This window comes from Crocodylus siamensis, chromosome 2 (genome assembly GCF_052110815.1).
Source record: "Crocodylus siamensis isolate JL-2025a chromosome 2, ASM5211081v1, whole genome shotgun sequence".
NCBI lineage: Eukaryota > Metazoa > Chordata > Crocodylia > Crocodylidae > Crocodylus > Crocodylus siamensis.
Window position 1 is genome coordinate 82,924,099 of NC_143396.1, and position 24,620 is coordinate 82,948,718.

The following is a 24,620-nucleotide window of genomic DNA, read 5'->3' on the forward strand; positions in this document are numbered from 1 at the left end:
TTTTTACTCAGCAGATCCATTCTCAATGTGTATTTTAAGTCACAACTGCTGACGCTAGTGACACATGCTTTACTACTTTTACTTCTGTCAAAGCTTTGGAGCCAACACAGCTAAGCTGTAATCTTTTCATTATACGTTAAAAGTCTTTATTAAAGAAGCATTAACTATTTAAAAGTTGAGGTCTAGAATTAAGGTTGTCCAGGAGATCTGGATTCAGTCCCCTTGTTCAATGACATTAAATACCTGGAGTTTGTTTTACAGAAGAAGTGCAGGTAGTTACAACCAAGACTGAAGTCTATAATGACTAGAACTGGTGAAAAGTTTTCCCCTTCAAAAAAGTTCTTAAGAGACAGTTCTGTAAGATAATTCAGTAAGAATTGTTATGTTTTGAAAAACTGAAATTAAGTATTTCTGTAAGTTTTTCTAATAGGTATTTCAAACTGATCAGAATGAATATTTTGATTTTTTTTTTATTTAGGAGTTACATTTAGATTTAAGTTTAACAATGAGAAAAAAAGCTCTCACCCCAACATGTGTGTCTTGGTAACAGACCACCAGATTTTACTGTAGACGCCTTGATAGCAAAGCTCTGGGTATAAAAATGTCAGACTGTTTTAGGTTCCTTTTCTCATACATCTCTGATATCAACATTGCAGTAGAGCCCCTTTAAAAAACAGTCAATACACTTGTTGGCTTATATTAGAAGAAATGATTCAAACGCAAAGCAGTAGCTCTGCATGGACATAGCTAATCTGCAGCCAGCTGTTAGGGGAGTAAAATATCACTGGTATGCAAATATACAAGCTTCAGATTCTGCAAGTTTGGCATCTGCGGTACAAGATTGGTTTAAGATGCCTTAAAACAGCTTCTTACAAGTGACAAATTGATTTTTAAAACACTTAATAGATCAATCTAGAGCTGTACTTAGGAACTTCTCCTTGAGCTCTCACCCCAATGCATATGGCTCAGTAAGAGGCCCTAGTTGCAGGCCTGACTAAATACATACCCGAATACATATGCTACACTGTGGGCGAATTACTCACTCAGAGGCTTCTTATAGTAACCGACTCTCCCACACTGCATATATTTAATACATAAACGGTACTTGCAAACGTGGATATGTGAGAAAGTTAAATTTTACTTGAGAACGTTAACTTTTGTGTTCTTGTCTTAAAATGATTAACTGTTACACTGCATTAAGTCTGACATTTAACTTAATTGCTTTAAAAAAGAGGAACATTCAGAAAATTAAACATGTGGGGAAAAGCTGATGATAGAAGTGCTAAAATAAGGTTATGCATAAGGTATAATGACCTCCATTAGAGATGGGTAAGAGATGTAAATCCATTGTTCCAAGCACTGTGCAGGTTTGTATATTCTTGATCCTTCCTAATGCATCTTTGCTCACATACTGTGCTTTCCTAATATTTAAGTCTCATTTCTGATTCATTCTTGAATTTGTCAGCTAATATTTTAAATTTTAAATAAAGATCTACCATTGATGTTAAAACATGGACTGAGGGAAACACAAAAACCAGAATATACACCCAGAGCTTTCTTCTATGTTTGTCTTGTAACATAAAATTGGCCAGAGGCCAAAACATAGAAAGACCAATAAAGTGTACGTTTACATGTAGAAAATAAACTTTGACCAACAGTCAACTATTTTATTTTTTATTTGTTTTAAAGGAACCATTGTGAGTCTATACCCAGGGGTGAGCAACATGGTGGACTCCATTTCCCAGCAGCCCCTGCCTGTGCCAGTCCTGGCTAGTCTCAGGAGTGGCAGATCCTGGGAGCAGCAGGGCCATGACAGCACACAGCCGTGACTGTGCTCCCAGGTTCAGATTCTGTACATGGAAAATGTATAAATTTTCCATGTACAGAATCTAATTACTAGGGGCAGGGATCATCTTAAATTCAAGGCTGTCTTGTATTTACGTAAATATGGTACCGGTAGTTATACTTTTCATTTTTTTCAATTTCAGAGCACTGTAAGAAAAATAGCTGTTCCCTTCGCTCCTTACTCTGCCTAAATGAAAGCAAACAAGGCATACTGACAAGATAACACTGAATACTGATCAAAATTCAATTCATATTGTTAACAGACTTTCCGAAGACCACATAACTCCACTGTGTATGCAATCCCATAAAAAAGCTTGTTTTAGAGGGCAATACAGCCAGGTTATGTAACAGTTAACAGAAAATCATAGTTTTCCATTTTTTTCTTAAGTCGCGTTTAAAGGAAACTCGAACACGTTTGCCTATTCACAGATGAGCTAAGGACCCAGCTAGTTCACATAGCCAAAATGATTAAAACGTCAAGCAAGCTCTTATACCATTAAATATTCATACATAGCTTTCACATGTACACAGCATAACCACATTTATTGCAAACTAACTAAATACAATCAGCACTTTTAAAATAGACGAGGTGAAGAGAGGCAGACAGCCAAAGTGCTCTCATGCATACTTGGCATCCCTAAAGCTGGAAAGCACGAATCCCTGCACACAACTCTTCCTTCAATCACTCAGTTCCACTTTGGGGCAGGGGGGTTGTATAACCACCTTGGGCAATCCTGCATGCCTCTCTCCACCTCCAAAACAGGGAGCGCAGAGGCTGAGGGTACAAGAGAGCACGCATTGGCTGGCTGTCCCACTCACCACCCAGTTGGAGGGGGTGGGGGTGAGAAATGGAAGACAGACAAGAGTCCCAGGATGGAGGGATTGTCTGTTGAACCCCCTGACTGGGCAACAGGCTGCTGCATTCTACTGTGGCACATTTGAAGCACTCCAGCTGAATGGGCATGGGGTTTCGTGTCTTTCTGTGGCCTGAAGCACTCATTTTGAAGTGCTCCAGACTGGAGTGGAATTCAGAAAGCTTCAAATGTACATCTGTCCAAGGTCTCTAAACCATGGTGCACAAAGGAATGAGAGAGCGCAAGCAGCCTGATGCATAAGCTAGCAATGACAGCACTCCTCTGAGGTTGGAAATCCAGGTTCTGATCCTCTGCTCAAGGGAGTGCTTAGGCATTTTGCATTAAATTGCCATAAGATAAAGTGTTGACAGTGTTTTCATGACAGGGCTACTGAATCAGACCCCCTTTTAATTTCTCTCTCTCCTTGGAGTCATCATGAACCTTGCACTCCATTCACAACAACCACAATGGCTCTGGAATGGGCTCCCAAGAGAGGTGGTGCTCTCCCCGATCCTTGGGGGTCTTCGAGAGGAGATTGGACAGATATCTGGCTGGGGTGTTATGATCCCAGCACTCGTTCCTGCCCAGGGCAGGGAGTTGGACTTGATATGTTCAGGTCCGTTCCGACCCTAGAAACTATGAAACTATAATTTCAATTGGAGGGCTACAGAGTGCCCCATCCAGCCTCGTCTCTATCTTGGTAAGGGTGCCTAACTGAAAAAGAGGAAGGTGTAGTTTTGAATCTACTCAGGCCAAGAAGAACACCAAACCCAAATGTTACATTTCTTGGGAAAGCATCCCAACCACAGGGCTATTACAGAAGGTATTTATTCCCCATCCCTTGCACCATCTCCTCCAGCTGCATTTTCTGAAAGTGACAATGTCCACTGTACCTAGTTCATAGCTCAATACTATCAGTATTTGGTATGTTTTGAGTACACCAACCAGACTGGGCCCTTGAGGTTATCTTGATTTTAAGAACTCCTAATTAGCCAAGCCCCAAAAAATGGTATAGGAGGCCCAACATACTCAAATCAACCATGATGGCAGACCTCTAGGTATACATAACAGCATAATATTAGGTGGTTCACTTGACTGGCAAAAAACTTAGGCACTACAGCCTCTACATTTGAGTGGTTAAACAGGTTTTTGTGGCTCACTCAATTGAACTTTATCAAAATTCAAGCACCTAAGTTGTACTTCAGGCATGCTGGGCCAGATACAAAAAAAAAATAAAAAAATAGCATGACCATTTGAACTCAGGCATCTCAGTGTACACAGAAGGTAGAACTCCACTAACCAGACCATGCATCAAATCCATTTATAACAGCAATTTTGTTAAGTTTCAAACTCTGGGACAGGAACTCCTGTCTTACATGTGTAGACAGTATATAACAATGCATACTGCCTAATTACAAATGCCCATTTCTAGCTACAAGCAACATAAAGGTGGCAAAGAGGAGGACATGGCCATTTATTATCAGTTATGTGGCATAAGTATAAGTACCAACATTAAATTCAAAATGTAGATTTTATTTCAATAGCTCTAACCCAAGGTAAAGCTAAACTAAATCTTTTTGATTTCCAAATTACTACAAACTTTTAAGATCACTCACCAGGTCACATAACACAAATTACAACCCCAACATCACTAGATACATCTTCAAACAGCCAGGTAATCTGGAGCTGTGAAAACGAAAGCCACGTCAGACTCAGAAGAATTAAACCTGTGGATTACTGGCCTTTAACATTCCTTAAATTCCTACCAGTATAGATACATTTCATTGCTCGTAAGTAAAGTAACCAATATAGTCAATCTAAGACTAAAATACATCTTCCTGCACAGTAGATGCAGCCAGTACATACAAGGCTGCTTAGAAAGTCGCACTGAAACATCTCTACACCAACCCCCTTATAACAGAAACATTATTTTTAACTTTATTTTGGCTGTCTAGCCTGATATTTTGTATGAAAAGTTAGCAGGATATAGTCATCAAGGTATGCACAGAAAAGTTTTGAGACTGTAGAATCAAGCTTCTGCTGTATGAGCATGAAGAGCTGGTACAAACAAGTAAGAGCCTTATTAAAAGAGCCAATAAAATTTTAAGGCTGCACAAGATATAGTACAGTGTTATAAGAGATTTTAACTGGCCTGACAACACTCGCACAGTAACACCACAAGTAAATAATACATTTTAGATAATAGTTGGTAAGGTAAGAAATAGGCATTCCAGGATGCAAAGTGCTGAAGGGATTGGTAACAAGGTATTTCCTTTGATTTTTAAAATAGCATAATAAAACTTCATTTCCGATCACTGATTCAAACATCAGCAAGGCATCTCATCTGAGGACTACTCTGCAGCCAGTAAAAAAAATCAATTTTATCATCTCAATAAAAACCTGTTCACTTCAGAATGTAGCACAAATGTGTGGCACTGATAACAATGGTCTATTTTTATCTCCCATGTTAAGTGTTAGGACTGCTAGTTACCCAGTGCTGGGAAAGTAGAAGGAAAAAGCAATAGGGTAACAGAAACTGGAGAATTAAATGCAATTTGCCAACCAACACCTCTTATTAAATAATGAGCATCAGCACTCCAAGAAAAGCTATTCTGGATCGGGCGGGGTGATGAGGGACTAATAAAGAAAAAGAAAGAGAGCATGAGCGAGCAAGCACGCAAGTTCAAAAGCATCAGGAAAGGGCTCAATCTAGTGACAGTGGATAAGAAAAAATTATTTGTATTTTTGTACGCCTTCCCTCCCCCCCATCATTGGCAAGACTTCCAATGCAACACTTGTAGTCTCCAAAATCTCAATCTTTGATTCAATTCATAGGTAAGAAAATCTGTTTGACTGCAGTTGTGTGGGAGGTTTGGGAAAAAACTTTGTGCTAAATGCTGGCTGACAAATGCAGGGCTAGATAGCAAGAGTCCATTCCAAAGCTGAAAATCCCAGACTGTGAAGGCAATTGACAGAGAGAAAAGGAAAGTTTGAACTGAGTGGGAGTAGCTAATTTACTCTGTAAACTGAAGGAAAGGAAGTGTTTAATACATTACATTCTATTCTGAATTAGAAGCTATGGTTTTGCATAACGGGCACAACTCAATACAACCTCTCTCAGTCACAGATTTTTAGTTTAGCTCTGTTGGATAAGACTAGAAGTGAACTGGGAAAAGGCAGGCTTCCAATTTATTACACTACACAAAGGGCCTGACCAAAACTAATTCAAATCAAGGGAGTCTCTTCATTGATTTCTGTGAGCTCTGGGTGAGTCCCACAGTACAAGCGTTTCACATCTTGTGTCACGAACACAAGGATGCTAAGGTTCCTGCAAATCTAAGTGGAGAAATTCTTACAAATCAGACCTTAAGCAGGTTGGCAGTGGAGAGGATATTGCCCCTGTTGTATATATTCTGTTGATAAAGAACTTCTCTTTGTAGTGATGGTACTTTCCACAGCACTTAAAAAGCATGTACATTGCAAGAAAAATGCTGAACGCACCGAGTATCACTAGAAAATTGACATGATCTCAACATAAAATATATTTGATTGTTCATTTTGCTGATAGAAAGAAGGAAGCAAAGTACCAGCAATCTAGCATTTGTCAAGCTATGAAAAATGTCACATTCTTCCTTTACAACACACTCAGTATTGATCATGTGAATGCATCTAACAAATGTCTTTCAAAGGTTGATTTTGGACTCGAGGGAAAAAATAAAAGTAAATCATCATAAAACCTCTAATATTTTTTTTATCCCTCTCATGAAAGAAAAATTATAATGTTAAATCCTACTATTTATACAAGTTTAAGGTAAAAAAAAGTCATGTGATTTTGCAAGTGACAAGGGCCAAAAAAAAGTCATAAGAAGGTATTAGAAAATCCTTATTCCTACCTGTACATTTTCTTCCGTAACTTGAATTTCACCAGTATAAATGTAATCAATAAGTATTCTCAGAGTCCAGCCATCAACTTCCTTTATCCGAACTCTCTTTGCTCGACTCTCAGTCATCTCCCCTACAAAATACAATTTTGTGATCTGGTTATTTTAGATGAAGATCCCTCACAAATTACAGCTGTTCTTTCCTGCCACAGAGGTGTTCAAACCTAAAAACAAACCTATTCGGGTCAGTTGAAAAATTTAGCTCATTTCATTTAATTATACAGTTCCTATCTCCCTTTAAAAAAGGAGTTATAGTTATCATAAACTGAATGTTAAGTGATTCAGGAAATCTAGTTTCCTCAGCATGGGCCATTAGTGAAAAACGGCTGTTGGATTTAACAACTGGCAGTCTCTTGACACATATACAAAAATATTTCACTAAGGTGAACTTGTAAGACACTCTTACCTTATGTGCTCCTTGTGCCAAGGAGTTTTTCCAAGTGCTGGCAGTAGAAGCAGTTCTAAAAAAAATCCAGCCCCCCCACAAGAGAATCAAGCAATCAAAGAATGTTTATGTGAAGCAGTCATGAGTAGACAATTTTGCTTTTTATATCCTCCACCAGTGGAAATTTAAATAGAGATTAAAATGGAAAAGGAGGGGAAACTCACTACGTCTCATTTTGTGGAGGCTTAGATATGAATCATTAAAACATTTACCATGAAGCATGATCTTAGAAGGTTTCAGGACAAAAAGTAACAAACTATGACAAGAAAACTGCTCTCTCAGGATGCAGTAATTTGTTCATATGACAAATCACTGCACTGCACATATGATGGCTTCCTGGGCATCAGCAGAATGCCAAGTGAAACACCAGAATCCCATTTCAAGATAGTGTCTTAGAGAAGATTGTGGCTGAACTACCAAATACCCCAGATCTCTTTGTAGCTGGCCAATCTGTTTATAACACTTGGTGAAAGGCAAAACCGCACTGGTTAAAAAGGTAGAATTTCTCCTACAAGCAATGGATACAGATTAGGTGTCCATACTTAAGTTGTCAGCAGTCCTAGATGCTGTTAATTACAAGGTAATGCAAGCTTGCTAAGGTCAGTCTAAGCTTGCCTAAATGCTAGAGGTGCACAGATACATAGGTCCGATATCAGATGGGCACCGATCTGAAGAAATCAGAAATCAGCCATATCAGGCCAATAATTTGGCCAATAAATGGCCCATGCATGCACACAGCCGCAGCGCAACACAGGCAGCGAGGAATACAGCCCAGCAACATGGAGAGCTGTCTCCAGCTAGTAAGTCTGGTGTGGTGGAAGGGGAACGGGCAGGGAAGGGGCATGGGAGACATGGGGCTGGGCCAAGTGTTGCCCAGCCAGCGCGGGGCAGGCAAGGGACAGAACGGTGGCTCAGAGGGCATGGGGAAGGATGGGCTTCCTCATGCCACCACTGTGTGCCACTGATCTAGGGGCTCATCAGGCACTTGTCAGCTCCTGCTGCTGCTCCCACCGCTTGTCTAGGAGGGCACAAGGGGGGTATGTGCCCCTGGATCTGCGTGGGGCGGGCCAGGCTGGGGCCACACCAAGCTCTTCCCCACAAGGCGAGGCTGCAGCCACAAATTCGCTGTAGCCCTTTCCCAGCACAGCCGTGTGCCACCTGGAAGAGCTTCGCACAGCCCCGGCCCCAGCCTGCCCTGTCCAGATCCAGGGGCACACACTTCCCCTGCCCTTCCAGATGAGCAGCAGGAGCTGCTGGACCAGTGGCATGCAATGGCGTAAGCTGCTCCCCCACTCCATGCGCCTCTTGGCCAAGCCATGACTCCGTGCCACACTCACCCCACCCCAGCTGGGCAGCACTTGCCCCAGCCCCTGCCCCACACCCTCCCTCACCACAGGGGCTTTCATCTGCCCCCCACACCACCCTTCTACCACACCAGACTTACCAGCTGGAGGCAGCTCTCTATGCTGGGTATCAGAAATCAGATCAGTATCAGCTAATATGCCTCCTTAAAAATCAACTATTGGTATCAGCCCCCTACTAAATGCTGCAGCAATAGTGAACATTATTTCTCTTTTGCCCCACCTTTTTCTGTCTAAAAACTTCTAGAAGGTGACGTGTCCTTACAGCACTCTCGTGTCACATCCGACTTTCTTGTTTGCTGATGGCATTCAGCTCTGCCCCATGACCCAACTGCCAGTAGTCTAATCAAGTATCCCAGGCAAATAGGGACACAACTGAGAACTAAATGGTAGAACCTCACTGACATTAGACTGAGATAGAGGGAAGCAACCAGAAGATATGTCCGTGTTCATATGTTCCTGCATTTCTATCATTTGTTTCCCTGTTTGTGGGGATCCTTGGAGTGGCTGAATATTTGTATACATTAGAAATGCCCAAGCGTGTCTTTTAGCATTTGCAAGTCTTCAGCAGATTGCAAGTTTAGTTTTTCTACTGTGTAGCAGGGCACTAGGTTGCCTGCTACTGAATAGTAGTAAATGGGTTTAGCTGCCATTCATAGGGCAGCAGGTGCCAGTTGCTATGGCAACTAATTGGGTCAGCTGACCGCCAGGGGGCAGGGCCTGGCCTTTACAAACAGAGAAGGCTAAAGCCAGAGCCAGTTTCCCTCTGGCAGCCAGAGGAGCAGCAACTCTGCTATGGAGCAGAGCATGGCACAGCCGTCTGACTGACTGAGAGTCTACATGATGAGATGAGGGGAGGGAACCCTGACAGGAGTCTATGTTATAGCGGGGGGGGCTTAGTTTTGTGTTGCAACTGGTTGGCTTAGAGCTTTGGGTTTTCTGTTTGGTTGCTTGTGTAAGACCAGAGGACCAGGCGAGGCTGTAGGGGTGGAAGAGGCCTCAAGGGATCTCCCCAGTAGAAGGGAAGTTTCTAGCATCGCAGAGGGCGCTGCGTTTTGGGATGTCCCGACCCCAGCCCATTGGGCGACTTCGAGAGGAGCTAGTGGGGTATGCCGCCCCCCAGCCCAGCGTGGACCATATCGGGACGAGCCCCAGTTGGGAAGAGCCCCAGTGGGGCGTAGGCCCGAGAAGTGGGTCTGGGGGCCAGATAAGACCGCCTGAGCCCCAATTCTGGGAAGCCCAAGTTGGGCATAGAAGGCCCCAGTACGGGCGAGCACGGGAGGTGCGAGCAAGGCCCTGGTGAGGGCAAGGAGTGCGTGAGTGCGGGAAGCGTGAGTGAAGCCCCAGTGATGGCAGGACCGTGAGAAGCACGGGAGACAAGGCCCGAGTGTGCGTGAGACCGCGGGAAGCACGAGGCACAGGCCTGAGTGCGGGTGACCGCGGGACGTACAGGAGGCAGGCCCTGGTCATACACTGCCTGTAATTGAGGAGCCCCGAGAGGGGAGTAAGCCCATTGAGAAACCGGGGAAGGGCAAAAGGGCGCAGTCTGAGAGAGGCCCCAGGGGCGGGCGCAGTCTGAGAGAGGCCCCAGGGGCGGGCGCAGTCTGAGAGAGGCCCCAGGGGCGGGCGCAGTCTGAGAGAGGCCCCAGGGGCGGGCGCGTATATTGAGAAGGCCTGGGAGAGGGGGTGAGCGCATATATTGAGAAGGCCTGGGAGAGGGGGCGAGCATATCGAGTAGGCCCTGGGAGAGGACCAGCACAGGAAATAGAACGGAACCCCGGTATAGCAAGATAGGCCCCGTGCCAAGGAGGGCAGGAAGGCAGCCTCCCATTAATAATAAGATCAAAGACGTGGCGGGCGAGAGAGGGTGCATTCATGACCCAGGTTGGCACGGTAGGCAAGGGCGCTAGGGGAGGTCACGGCACCCCTAGGGACCGTCCTGCCACATACTGCAATTCCTGCCTTTGCTACTATAAGCATACTCTGGAAGTGCTCTCAACCCTTTGGTCAATCTAAAAGCTTAGGCAGGTGCAGAATGCAGAAACTCATCACTACCAATGCGCGTCTCAGGGCAACATACATCATTCATACTCAGTGGGCATGTCTACATGTTCAACAGCGCACCATAATTACAGCACATGGAGTTTAAAAGCTGTAACAGCAGGTACTACTTAACGTGCCATAATTGGTGCTACTGTGCAGTAGCACCAGCCCACCCCCTTTTGTGATGCTAATCCACAGTAAACTAATTCTACTGCACATTGGCATATTAGCACAGTTTTTGCCTGCAACACTAACATGCAGTAAAATTAGTCTACTATGCATTTAGCGTCTCATGTAGATGCGCCCACTGATCTGCACTTCCTATTTCTTTGCTTCTATATTGAATTCAAAGTGCTTTTCTTAATGTATAATGCACCAGAGGGGCTGGATCTTCACTCTTGAGAGCCTACATATGTTTCCTGTACTTTCACAATTGCATGGGTAGAAGTATTTGACCTAGCCTCCATTAGCTGAGAGGAGCTGACCACCGAAGTTGTCTGTGAAAGTGCTCTATTCTGGTACGGGCGTCTTTCCTTCCCCACCTCACCCTGGGTATAAAACAGACCAAGCAGATCTTCAGAACATGCTACAAAACATCTTGTTATGTGGGCTGCTGTGGAAAACATACTTCTGAGATAAATAAATGTGTGGGAGAACAGGGAGAGAAAAGTTCTGTAGACGATTTAGCTTTGTTTTCCAAGGTTGTGTCAGGGTTTCTGTTGTGTAGGGACACAACAGTTTAAACAATTATAAAATCTAAAACTCAGGGCTTTCTGAGCCTTTCTTTTGGCCATTAATAGTAATAGAAATCTTTTCTACTGTGACACTGTTCTACACATGGCCCACAATTGCACATTACCTTGAAACACAAATTCTGACCTTGAGGATGATGTGTAGGTTACCAGGAATTCAGGTTCTAAGCATCTTTTCTTAGATTCCCTTTCTTTCTTTTTTTTTTTTTTTTTTGGTGTGAGAATTCATCCCTGAGGACACATCTATTCTGCCTCCAAAGCAAGCCCCAGGGTGCTGTGATAAAACATGTAGGGGTACACTGATAGAGATTTTTTTAGCCAATCCCAATGGCCGATTGTTAACCAGCCATATTGGCTGATACCAATCTGATAGCCAATATGCAGCCCGACAGCTTAGAGAGCAGTGCCTGGCCAGTAAGTCTATGAGGTGGAAGGGGCATGGGGGTGGGGTGCAGATCCAAGCACCCACAGTGAGGGAAGGAATGAGGCTGGAGCAGGGGCAGGCACAGACCAATTTCATAGTTTGTAGGGTCAGAAGGGACCTGAGCAGATCATTAAGTCCCACCCCCTGCCATGGCAGGAAAGAGTAGTGGGGTCAAACGACCCCAGCAAGGTGATTGTCAAGTCTTGTCTGCAGGTGGTGCTGCAGAGGGGAGAGGGGGCTACAGAGAATTTTGGGGCGACTGTAGCCCATCCCATAGTCCCCCTTCCCAGCACCGCTAATGCCCGCCCTGAGTGCAGACCTGGCCCAGCCCCACCCAGGGAAGAGGCTGACACAGCCCCTAGCTCACAGCAAGCAGCCCACCCTCGCCCTGCACACAAATCCAGGGGACACTGGCCCTTCAAGCCTTCCTTGGAGATGTATGCAGCAACAGGGAACTGCTCCCACTCCTCACTCACAACCCCTGGACGAGCCACCCACGGCTCTGTCCCACGCCCTGCCCCACCCCAGCTGGGCCGTGCCTGCCCCACCCCAGCTGGGCCGTGCCTGCCCCAACACCACCCCCACTCCCTCCCTCACCATGGGGGCCTTTATCTGCCCCCCCACACACCTGTTCCTCCCCACAGATTTACCAGTCAGACGCTGCTCTCCACACTTCTGGGTTGCATTCATGGCCACATGCATGGCTACAGCAGCCAAAAAAAGCCAAATTTTCCTTTTATTGGTGCCAAATCGGATATGGACCTCAATGCACCTCTAAAAACATGCACCACTCATTTGGTCCCCCTCAGTGAATGTCCAAGCCAAGAAATCAGGCTGTGTAGTCACATTTAGCAACATCCTGAGCATGTGCCAAAAAGCATACCCGAGACAGCTTGAAAATGGATTTAAGTGCCCGTTCAAAGCTGCATTAAACTAGTTACACCACCAAACTTCTGGGTGACAGCAAAAATTAAGCCAGAATGAGATGTGAGTAGTGCTTCCAGGTGGCTGCTTGCCAGGGTGGCAACAAAGACACGCCCTAATTCAAGAAGTTAGCAGTAGAAGGAAAAAAGCAAAGCACCAAGACATCCTATATAATTAGTCCAACCTTCTTCAACACAAAAAAAATAAAAGGAAGAGCACCCCAAAGAATATTTTTAAAGTACTTATGGTAACCCCTCTCTTTGTGGCTGGATATCTTCACCATACCTCTGGGAGGGAGCAAGTACCATTGTATGTCCTTTGAAAGAAATTTTAAAAATTTAAAAAAAGAGGCAGATGATACACAACTCTCTAAAGCCACACGGGGAGTTTGTGGCAGAATGGAGCAATGGACCTTCCAGAAGTGATTTACAACCATTAAGGAATGAAAAACCTTAATATAGGCAATTCTATTGAGAGGTGTAAGGCAATGAACCTACTTTAGCTTACAAACCCTCTGGTGTCTCTGCTATAGCAATATGGCAGGGAGCTGATAGAGTAAGCAGAGGCAAAAGCCAGTCTGTACAGATAAAATTATAGGAACAGTGAACAGCACAAATACCACTCAAAATTAGCCAAAGAACACTGAAATACACCCTCACGCTATAGACTGCCAAAGCCAATGGAAGCCTGTGTGTCTATCAATAGCCTACAATATCCAAGAGTGAAGAATACAATATTTAGAACAAATGGTCATGAGAAACTACCCACTTCAAATTCACACAGAAATGTTTTTTAATCTACTTTATGCCAAACAATTAGAGTTGGAAAGGTTAGAGAATCCTTTTCTCTAGTTATGCCTGTATAAACAACCTTTAACTCCTTTTATAAATGAGATGTTATATGTATGGTTTTATACATGTTCACCACAGTAGTTAAGATTAAGGAGACATTAGAAGCTTAAAATCAGGATGACCTCATTGAAAAAATATAAATAAAGCATTAAAATGTTAGACTTTGTTTAGCAAAAAAAAGTTTATAATTTCACATTTCAGTGCAGCCTTGTTATCTTCAAATACAAGAATTAAATATTTGGTACCTGTAAACATAGCATGGAAGTAAGGACTGCAGGCAGCAAGCACAACTCTATGAGCTGCAATTTCCATGTCTTCCGCTACTATTGTCACATCACACAGCAGGCTTTGACTATTTAAGAGATATTAAAGGAAAAACAATTATATATAAGCAAGCCACAGAGAATCATGTAACATCACATCACCCTAATACTCCCCCTATCCTAACCCCAATCCTAACAAAATGCTTTGAAGACAATGTTGATTAAGCAATGTTTTCAAATGTGTTATGAAACCACATGGCTATTACTCAGTGTGCTTACAGATGGTGTTTGGGTACATGCAGCTTCCTAAAACAACACTCATGAACAGTGCTTTCTTGCTTAGCTAAAAAAAAGACTTTTAGAAGTAGAAAATAACTAAAGATCTGTATCAGCTTAGGAGATAACTAAAAGAGTGAGGCTATATAATGGTGTCACTGGATACATCAGTGTGAAGGTAGACAAAGTTTCCCTCCCATATAAGACTATAGATATTCCTAGACAGTGAGGAAGCCTGATCTGAGAGAGGTTTCCTGGTTTTCCTTGCCTTTCCAACCATTTCATATACAGATTATAGATATTTTTATCCAGATGCACTAACCTAGATATTTTGAAGATAAACTTTATATTGTGGCCAATTTCTAACTTGCCTAGATGGTCAGTATTACTCTTAACTTAGTGTTGGCACAACATGATGTTTCCTCCCCACTATTTTCACAAAAAGCTTTAATAAAGTTTATTTAAACCACTTAATCCAGTTCTCCATGGTGCAAAAATTAACTAGAAGATACAAATTCATTGCAATTTACAATTACTCTTTATAGCTGAGTAACTCAAGCTGCAACCAGGTTATTCCCAGTATTTCTCTGGTAGGAATCATTAGTTTTGTTACACCTACTGTCATCATCCTCCAGGCAGGTCTCTTCCAAGAACAATATTTTGTCTCCAAGACAAAACGTAAGAATGCAAGTAGTGACATACTGGGTCAGACCACCAGTCCACCTAGCCTAGAATCCTATCTCTGACATTGACACAGGTAGATACTTTAGAGAGAAAGCATCAAATCAAGTATATCTAGAGCAGTGGTGCTCAATCTCCAGCCCACAGGGCTCCCCCCAGGTCCAGAAACTTGACAGTGGAAAAGCAGCGGCAGCATTAGCTGCCCATGGCTTACAGAGGTCCCATGCACCAAACAGAGATAGCACACGGGAATCACTTCATGATGAGATCCAGAACTGATGCTGGGCTGGAGCACAGACTGGCTCTATGGCTAGGTCAGCACACTGACCCCATGCCGGATCCAGCCCATGGGTTCACCCCACCCATGGAAACTAGCTTCATACTACAAAGGCTGATCGCTACTGATCTACTCTTTTTGTAACCCTCTTGCATCCACTATCATTGGTTTAGAGATGCCAAAGGACAGAGCTCACAGGAGCCAGGGGTCAGAAGATGGGACATCCATGGATTTTTTGCGAGATAAAGGGAAATTGGAGGGGGGGGGGGTAAGTGCATCAGAGCTGAGGAATTTACAACATGTAAAGAAAGACCATATTCTGATAGAACAAGAACCAGTGGGAGATTGTCACTCTAGTAATTCTGTCCCATACCACTAATTCCTTGAGCCTCAGTTTTCAAATAGCATATGGCTGTTATCTCAAATGGGATTTGCCATTAAGTGTTTAAATTACCCATCTCCAGATCTTGAGATGAACAGGTGGGATGGAAATGTGAAATAAATCCAGCAACTGTACACATCTCACTCTTAATTAAAACTTGCCAATTTCATGGCTACAGTTCTGAAACCTAGATGTACCGAGATGAATGATGCAGTTTACTTTTCGTTAAAAGTTATTGTTATAGAATATGACTCAGGTATGAAACCTGCTTTACTGTCAGCTCTTTTATAGAAGACTCTCTTCATTATCAGAAAGGCTTTTTCAAATTTTAATTAAAGCTAATAGCTGGTGTAATTTTGTGTCATGTTCATAAGCTGGCAAACCTGGTAATGCATCTTGGTATATAAAAGAAACCAAAATAGATTTTGCCCTAGCAATCGCTTTCCAATTTGTTAGAATGATCTGATACGGTCAAAAATAGGAAAAAGTAATTATTTTACATTTTCAACAAGCTTGAACATCCTTGTTTATAAGCTACTGAAGTCTTTTACTAAGCACAGGTTCTGAAGAATTCCTGCTTTTGTCTTGATGAAGACTAAAGAGGAAGTAGATTGCTAAATCTTCATGTGACAGAGTTACTAGCCAGATGTCCCCGAGATTTGTATTTAGGGACCTATCTAAGCTATGGTAAAACTTTGTGGCACAGCACCACCTTTAATCTTGCTCTTTTTGCCACACACCCTTCCCCCTCATCACTGAGCGGCCAAGAGGCAATTTAATGCCTCGGCCCCGCACTATTCATCTGGCCAATGAGGCTAAAACCTTGAGCACAGCACTGGAACTGGGCTAATAAGACTTTCACATCAGAGCTGATTAGCTTTGGCACAGTACTGCATTAAAGTAGTTACACTTCCAATTTAGAAGCTAGTGTGCGCACCAAGTTATCTCCGGTACCTCCACATGACCTTGTGTTGCACTGTAGTGTGTAAGCAGGCCCTTAGCTTCATTAAAACACAGCCCCTACTTCAAAACTTTCCCTAGCCAAGAAAAAGTCAGTTGTGGAACCCTAAAATATTGCCATAATTATTGAGATACTAAATCAGGTTACCTAGCTACCAAGAAAAAGGGTATGTGGTAGAATGAAACAATGCAACTATCCAATCCTTCTAGCAGCAGACTCTTCAGACACACTTTGGTGAGTATCCTCCATCCTTCTCTCATTATTCTGAAATCAAGCAAAATGTTTTAAGCTATTCTGTCTGCACAATTTCAACTGCATAGACTACACACTTTTCTCCATGTTCGTCTGAGACAGGACACACTATCAAAAGTTGATGAGCATTGTCATTTGGGCAATGTTAGCAACAGCAAATACATGCAAGAAAAAGTGCAGATAAAGAAAGGGGGAAAAGTATTTACAAATGCGTATGACAAAAAACAAGAGAGTATAGGCTGAGCTCTAAATGCTCAGGCCTTGCCTACACTAACATTCTCCGACTGTTACCATTACCTGTTTGGCTGAACCATAATTAGTATTGGCTGAGAGTCATAATTGCCAAGTGTTGCTGTTTTTCAACAGTGCTTCACCCAGTCCTGTCAGTACAAAGTTATATCAGTATGGTGTTCATAGATGTAGAGTCAGATGGGACCCGAGCAGATCATCTAGTCCAAACCCCTGCCCTGGGCAGGAATGAATACAGGGCTCATATGACCCCTACTAAGTTTAAGCTCATATGACCCCATATGTTAAAAACAGCCTCAGTACAGGGCTGCCAGCACTGCTCAGCCTGAGGGTAGCAATGTTTGGAAACAATTTTAAAAAAAGGTTTTTCCACTGTGTAAGAAGCCTCTGTGAAAGTGATGCAACTGAGTTCACCTGACAATGAACTCAATTCACTGAAATATATGGTATAAGAAGTAGTGACCTTTATGATGAACAAACAAAATCCTCCACATTTATGTCCCATAAAGCAATAACGCTGGCTAGTTTTTCACATGCAGTAATACAAAGCAGGTCTATTGTACTTTTCCTGTGCCACCACCCTTGGGCACCTGCTCTTGCTCTACACTGCCAAATCCAAAATAAGGCAGTTAACCTGCTGCGAGGATGCCCCTGCTCCCAGATCTGTCTCTTCTATGCCTGGGACCCATGGCAAAGATACCTTCAAGGTGGTTTCACCATCTCATTTCTAGGTTTGGCAAACATGAAGCAAGAGAGCAGGGCAACCTTCCAGGTGGCACTCTTAGTGCCTGCACTGACATACCTACATTGTCCATAGTCCAAATTACCATATGGTGAAGGGCTGGTTCTCACTTTAAAGTTTTACAACATTTATCTATGGGGAAAGAGATGTCCTTGGGAGTATACATTCTATTTATAGAATATACTCAAGAAAAAACTCCAGTAACATCATGAAGGGGTGAGGAGGATGGGAGGGGAGAAGGGGGAACAATCGGGTTACTAACCCCAGGCACTGGCAAAAAAAAAAAAAGTATTTCTGGACTGGCCATGACCATGCCACCAACAGTACAACCACTGACACTTCCATGGCCACGTATCACTGCCACCCAGGGCACTCAGGTGTCACCCTATGCCTCTGGAAACCACTAACAACTGAAAATGTACTATAAACTCCATGCACAAGCACAAAATGAAGCAATACCTTCTTAATTCATTCATAACTTTGAAAGCTTTCTTCATATGCCAGGGATTCACTGTAACAGGGCAGTGTTTTTCAGTATTATCATCTTTCATATCCAAAGGCTTCTGATGGCAAAGTTTTGTACATCTGGGGGGAAAAAAAAAGACACACACACAAAGAGTTGAGTTTCTCGTCTTCCTACTGATGTATGGGGTTTCTTGTTTTGGGGGCTTTTTTTTGTGCCTATCTGCAAAAAATGCTTTAGACCTTATTCTGTAATCAGAGCAATTTCAAATTACTCATTACCAATGTCCAGAATTCAGAGACACATGTAGCTCCATAAACAAGGGTATCAGTGCAAAGCCCAGCCTGCTCCTAATCAATCAGGCAGCTGCTGAGAAAGGAGTAGGTCCTTGAAATCCAAGCTTCAAGTCATGTTAGATGCATTCTCCATCCTGTCCCAGTTCCAGGTTTAGTTTGTCTCTGATAAATCTGTACTTTCACATGCCCTAAACTGCCAACTAGGAAAAAACAGTTCTCTCTTTTCCTGCTATCCCCCACCTCCCCAGCAGATCTTCAGCTGTTAAAACTATTTTTTTCCCCAGCAGGTTCAAGGACATCCTCCACTGTGTAAACTTTGCCCATTTTCAGTTTCATGCACCGGCTTAGGAAACTTAAACAGTAGTTAAGCACAGTGATCTCACTGATCCGCACAATGCTTTTCTGAATTAAAATAGCGACTATGGATTCCTAATTTCTGTTCTGAAAAAGCTCTGGGTAGTCACACTGATACTAGAGCAACCGGAAAAACTAGGATCACTTCCTTTACATTCTGAAGCTGTTCATTGCAGCAATAAAGACAGAGCACTTAAATTTTCTAAGAACAAAAATCATCTTCTATTAAAAAAATAGTGCACACACCCCTTTACTTGCTAATAGTAGCCAACAGCAAATAAAGAAGTGGGTTTTTTCAGTTTCAATATCAATAGACTGTGTTGCTATTTCAAAAAAGGCATAGACTACCACAGCTCTCATACCAATATTTTTGAGTTCTCATGTTGTCATGTCTGCTACACAACTTTATTCCCAAACCTCAAAAATTAACAAGAGCCAAACAGAAACTCTCTTTGGAATTCAAAGTACTCGACTGTTCTGCCCAACACAAATTCTTTAACATTTTACACTCTTTTGTAGATTATTAGAGCACTGCTTAAAATTTGCCACATGTAAATATCTTGCCTCTTTATGAGTGGGGTCAAATTAAATCTTTTTAACATCCAGAACTCTGACCTATTTTCCCAACTGCATCTCCTAGGGTTTTTCTTCCCAAATATAGTTTCATAGATGCAAGGGTTGGAAGGGACATCAACAGATCATCAAGTCAACCCCCTGCCTGGGCAGGAAAGAGTGCTGGGGTCAGATGACCCCAGCCAGATCCCCACCCAGCCTTCTCTTAAAGACGCCCAAGGTAGGGGAGAGCACCACCTCCCTTGGAAGCCCATTCCAAATTTCACCCACCCTTACCATGAAAAAGTTTTTCCTGATATCTAGCCTAAATCTGCTCCCTGTCAGCTTGTGACCATTGTTCTTTGTTACCCCAAGAGAAGCCCTGGTGAACAGAGCATCCCCAATCCCTTGCTGCGCTACCCCTGCTGAATTTGTAGGCAGCCACAAGATCACCTCTCAGTCTCTCCTCATAGGACTCATCCTGTAAGCCCTTAAACATATGAGTGGCTCTCTTCTGGACCATCTCAAGTCTATCAACACCCTTCTTGAAGTACAACGTTCAAAACTGGACTCACACTTGCCGATATAGCCACTGAGAAATTTAGTGGTTACTGAAAACTACAAGCCTGTTCCGAGTGCTGTCTTTAAAGAGTTGCCAAACACACTGAACAGATGGCATGTTTGCTAACGTACTAATACATGAAGAACTCTCCATCCATTTGATGAAACTTTGTCAAATGCTAAACTACAAAACACGCATGTCATGAGTTATCAAGCCCATAAGATTCTCTTAATATGCACTGTATTTTGACAACTATTTTACCCACTTCTAATTACTTCCGCTTTGCTTATTTGTACCTCCAGTTGAGTAACAGTTGTGTGTGGCACTAAATCCATTTCATCTGTGTCTAGAGGCTCAGCTCAGCAGTATCTGAAACTACTGGATTAAGGAAAGTATAAATCCATGCATATTAAATAAGACTACAAGGAGTTAAAGGCGAATAATGCTCTGAGTCCGATGCACTTGTAATTACCCTGACTATTTAGTTAAATGCGATGATGTAGCTGTTGAATCAACCTGGGGATAGTTTGGGACCCTATGCAAGCAAAGAATGCTCCCTATAGATATCAATGAAAAAAGTAGTCCTGACCTTGTACATAGGAATGAATAGTAAAACTCAAACTGCCTAAACTATTCATGCATTGTCCCCGGCTGCATGAGATAATCCCTGTTCCTAAGGAAATGTCAGTACTACCATAATAATTTACTCTTCCAAAAAACAGCTACAGTTTAATCATTCAGAGGAAACATATGCCATCCCTTGCATGTCAGATTGCAACAATCATTACAAAAGGTAGAAGGCAGTCATGGAAGATGCACACGGAATAGACAGAATTCAAACTATATGGCATCAAAGCATGCCTGTGTTGGTATTTTTTTTAAAAAGAGGAAGTCTGTGGTCTGTAAACAGACAGGCAACACATTTAACACATACCAAAAAAACAGCTGGGAGGCAGTTGTCATTTCTAGCTCCATATGTCAAAGTCTTGACCTGTCAGACCTTGGAAGAACATAAAGTGCTTCCAATTACAGAGACGGATTTTTATCCCCATCTCTCCTCTCCCCTCCCCTCCCCTCCATCACACCCTTCCCCATGGCTAACTTCCCCCAACCTCCTTCAAACCTGGCCTGCTACATACACACTGGTGCCAGTTCTCCCTGAAAGGCTAGCTGTGAAAGCCCCAACACACTGTAAAACATAAGGAAAGGCAAGAGCAAGTCAAGTATTTCCCCACTTAAGCGATGGATATCAATGTGCTGGGGGAAAAAAGAGGACATTGCAGCCTCTGGTCAAAGTGCCTGGGTGACTGCTAAATCCCAGGCACAAAGTCCTGAGATGGCAAGGGAGATAACACAGAGACAACCTCAAGCACAAGGGAACCACGTGGTTCTTGAAGCAGATGAGAGTCAAATTCCTACACCAGCCGGCAAAGGAGGGTGGCGAGCAGCGTGGGCAACGGAGGAGCTCTCCACCTCCGGCGCAACAGCTTAGTCACCAGGACACTCATGCCACCCTAACCTCAAGGCCGGTCAGTGCCAGGGATGTAAAAACCTGCCAAGCTGAAACAGGTAGGAGGCAAGAACCCTTGCAGGCAGCAGCGGCATCCCTCGCTAGCCCACCCGCACGGCCAGCACCGGCTGTTTCCTTTGGGGGACCCTTCTAGGAAGGGCACCACGACACCCACAAGCTCCAGCCACGTGAGACACGCGGTCCGCCAGGACCTTCGCCTCTCCTGCGTGCAGGACCCAAACCGTCGGGGCTACGGGATCGTCCCCACACTTCACCTCCCTAGCTCCTTCCCTTCCTCCCTGCAGGGGCTGCCCAGGAGTAGCTGCAGCCCCGCAGAAGCCTCCGGGCCCCACTGTGCAGCTCAGGCCTCCCATCTCCCCTCGCCTCCGTGCCCAAGCTCGGGGCTGGCCCCGCACCAGCTTCAGCAAGGGCGATTGCTCCAGAACACCGGGGGGGAGGGGGAATGCGTGCATCACCCAGCAGCTCCAGCACGCGGGGCCGCGGTGGGGAGCAAGCCCCGGCCCGCCCGCCCGCACTCACACCGGCGGCAGCAGCATCTCCATGGCGGCTCCGCGCGGGCTCCCTGCTCAGAACGCGGGCGCCGAACGCCGCCGCCAGCACCATTCCAGCCGCGAACGCCGGCGCCGCCGCGCGCGCTTCCTGCCCCCCGCCCAGGCGGAACACTGCTGCTCCAGTCCGCTCGCCGAGCGCGCCAGCCCAGCCGGCACCCGCTGGCTCCGCCCACTTCCGGGTTCCAGCCGCGGGGGCGGGGCCAAAGGGCGTTACGTCATGCCCCAGGCCGGCTGCGGCCGTGGCGCCTGCTCGAAGCCTCTCCTCCTGCCCGCCTACAAGCGCGGCGGCGGGCGCCTGAGGGGGGGGGGGGCATTTTTCTCCATCTCGCTCTTTGCACACCGGGGGCTTTTCTATCCAGGTGGCAGTGATGGGGCTCATAGGGAAGCAGGGCTGCAAGGGAGCTGCAGAAGTCTAGTGCAGCCCCCTGCCTGAGGCAGCAGCCTCCCTCTCCAGACCAGCCCAGTGTCTGAGCCAGAGGTTCCCGGGCCGTGGCCTGGTAAGGGTCCGCTGCTGGTGCGCAGGAGGGTTGGCTGCCAGTCTGGAAGTGTGACCTGCAGACTGTGGAGCAGCCAAGCCTTTTCTATACCAAGTATAGTTTGCCAGTTGCTTCCGGACTGCACTTTGCCAGTTCTCAGTTGGCCAGTCTGCGGTGGCTTTCGGTCTGTGGTCTGCCAGTCGTCGGCAACCTAAAAAGGTGGGGAACTCCTGGTCTAAGTTACAGTCAGCCCTGATACACATGCACAACACCTTACCGTGCCATAGGTAAAGCAAGTGGTGGCTACAGTGGCCATGTCCTGCTGCTGCAGTGGTGGTTAATACATGCTCAAGAGAGCCCCAAAACGGCCAAGGTTCTGCTAGAGAGGAAGTAACGGTCCCCCCGCCCCTTGCCCAGTCCATACCGATCTGGCCATGGGGCAAAACTCTGACCCTCCAGCCAGAAACCTCTGGCTTTGCTCCCAGTGGGAGCATGGCACACCCCAGTTGAAGTCTTTAGCCTTGGCTGCAGCCAACACCCAATACCTGTAAGGGAGGCTTAAAGAGTGTGTATACACGTGCCCAGTGCTGCTCTGACGTGTTCTCGTTAGACTGCATCAGAGCAGAATTGATTAATTGAGCCTGCTGAAGTGTGATCCTTAGCAAGCTCCATTAGCCTCAACATAACGTGTATCAACATCCCCGCACTTCAAAACGGCAGCAGGGGTACTTGAACTAAAGCTCGTCAAACGTGCTTTTGTTAATGTGCCTCTGCCACCATTGTGAAGCATAGGTCACTGAATAAACAAGACTGTGGGCACTTTAATTAGAGCGGTTCCCGAGAGCCACTCATTGAAGCACTTGGAGCACCTGTGAAGACACCCAAAAGCACCTTAACGCATGGCAGAAAGGGGGGAAGAGGATGGGGGCAACCAACAGGGCCCAGAAGTATGGGAAATACCCATAGCGAGTCCCTTGACTTCCTGGCTCATTATTATCTCCCTGTATGCTGTATGCCTCCATGGGAGGATGCTCTCTGCCATGGCTCTTGGGTGGGTCCTGAGGTGACTTCAAAGCGCAGGCTTTATCTAAAGCTTGTCAAACAAGCGGTGGGGGTGCTTTATCTAAATGGGGGTGCTTTATCTAAAGCTCGTCAAATTAGCTTTACATAAAGCACCCCAGCTGCCGTTTTGAAGTTTGAGGAGACTGATACGTGAGATGCTGGAAGCTGCTGGAGCGCAGTAATTACAGCTACTCCTTGCTTGACGTCGTAGTTTACATTCTTGAAAAATGTGACTTTAAGCAAAACAGTGTTGAGCAAATCCAATTACGTCACAGTAGTTACCTACTAGCAGGCGGCAGCCAAACACCATTGTAACCAAACATTGTGCGACTTTAAATGTGTATGTTCTCTAATAGATCAGTGACGTAATACCAAAACAACATTAACCAGGACAACTTTAAGTGAGGAGTACCTGTACCACGCTACAACAGACTCAGTCGAGTCTGCTGGAATGAACTTTAATTATAGCATGTCAGATCAGCCTCGCATAAGCACCTTTGGATTCCCCCACAGAGCTGGAGTTACCAGCCTCGGTGTGACCTGTCCACAGAATGTAATCCAGACTTTTGCGTTGACCCCCTGGGCTCCCTGTACAAGGCACTGGGATGAGGCACTGTGGGAACTGTATAACTTTAAAGGTTTGGCCAATGGTTCTCAAGCATTTTAGCTCTGCAACACCACCGGATAAACTTGTGATGCCCCCTTGGAAATGCCAGCTCTCTGTTTTCTTTCTCTCTCTTTTTTTTTTTTTTGCTTACAGAAAAATAATAGAGCGGGGTGGGGGGTCTCTTTTGCAAATAACTCAAAAACCCTGTACTATGAATTTCCCTTTGAAATCTCTGGGTTTATCTTTTGACCCTTATTTGTAAACCTAACAGTGCTAACACTATATGGTACCCTGTGACACCCTTGAAAGGATCTCCAAACAGCCTGGGGTGCTGCAGCACCCTGTTCAAGATCCACTGGATTAGGATATCCTTCCAGGTTGTTGCGGTTACATATAAGCAGGGATGGGTGCAGTTTGAGAGTGAGCTGAGGAAGGAGTCTTGTGGCTGTCTGGGTTCTGTTGCCATGAATAAAGAAACTGACTCAGTGAACTGAACCCATAACAGGACAGGCACCACAGAACAGTGGTCCAAAATACCCACATGCGCCAGACAGGGAGAGGGGGCTGCCTAGACCAAACAGGAAACAGCCAACACAAGGGGACAGATGAAATCCTACCACTCTGTGGTGTTCAAGGACCTCCA

The 24,620-nt window shown here is 44.7% G+C and overlaps 1 protein-coding gene across 3 annotated transcripts in view; it reads right to left on the reverse strand.

Annotated features, from left to right (window-relative positions):
* The window catches only part of KLHL2 (kelch like family member 2), a 100,130-nt gene extending 78,126 nt beyond the window's left edge, over positions 1 to 22,004 (reverse strand). The window contains exons 1-4 of one of the 3 annotated variants that reach the window (XM_090036248.1): positions 21,801 to 22,004; positions 17,983 to 18,108; positions 13,686 to 13,792; positions 6,593 to 6,714 (exon numbers count right to left, since the gene is read on the reverse strand). In XM_090036248.1, the coding sequence (XP_089892374.1) occupies positions 6,593 to 6,714; positions 13,686 to 13,792; positions 17,983 to 18,108; positions 21,801 to 21,823 (378 nt within the window). In that variant the 5' untranslated portion in view covers positions 21,824 to 22,004. Of the gene's footprint in view, positions 1 to 4,315; positions 4,363 to 6,592; positions 6,715 to 13,685; positions 13,793 to 17,982; positions 18,109 to 21,800 lie in introns of those variants that run through there. The other 2 variants (XM_090036249.1, XM_090036250.1) reach the window with 2 other exon arrangements.
* Positions 22,005 to 24,620: the final 2,616 nt, after the last annotated feature.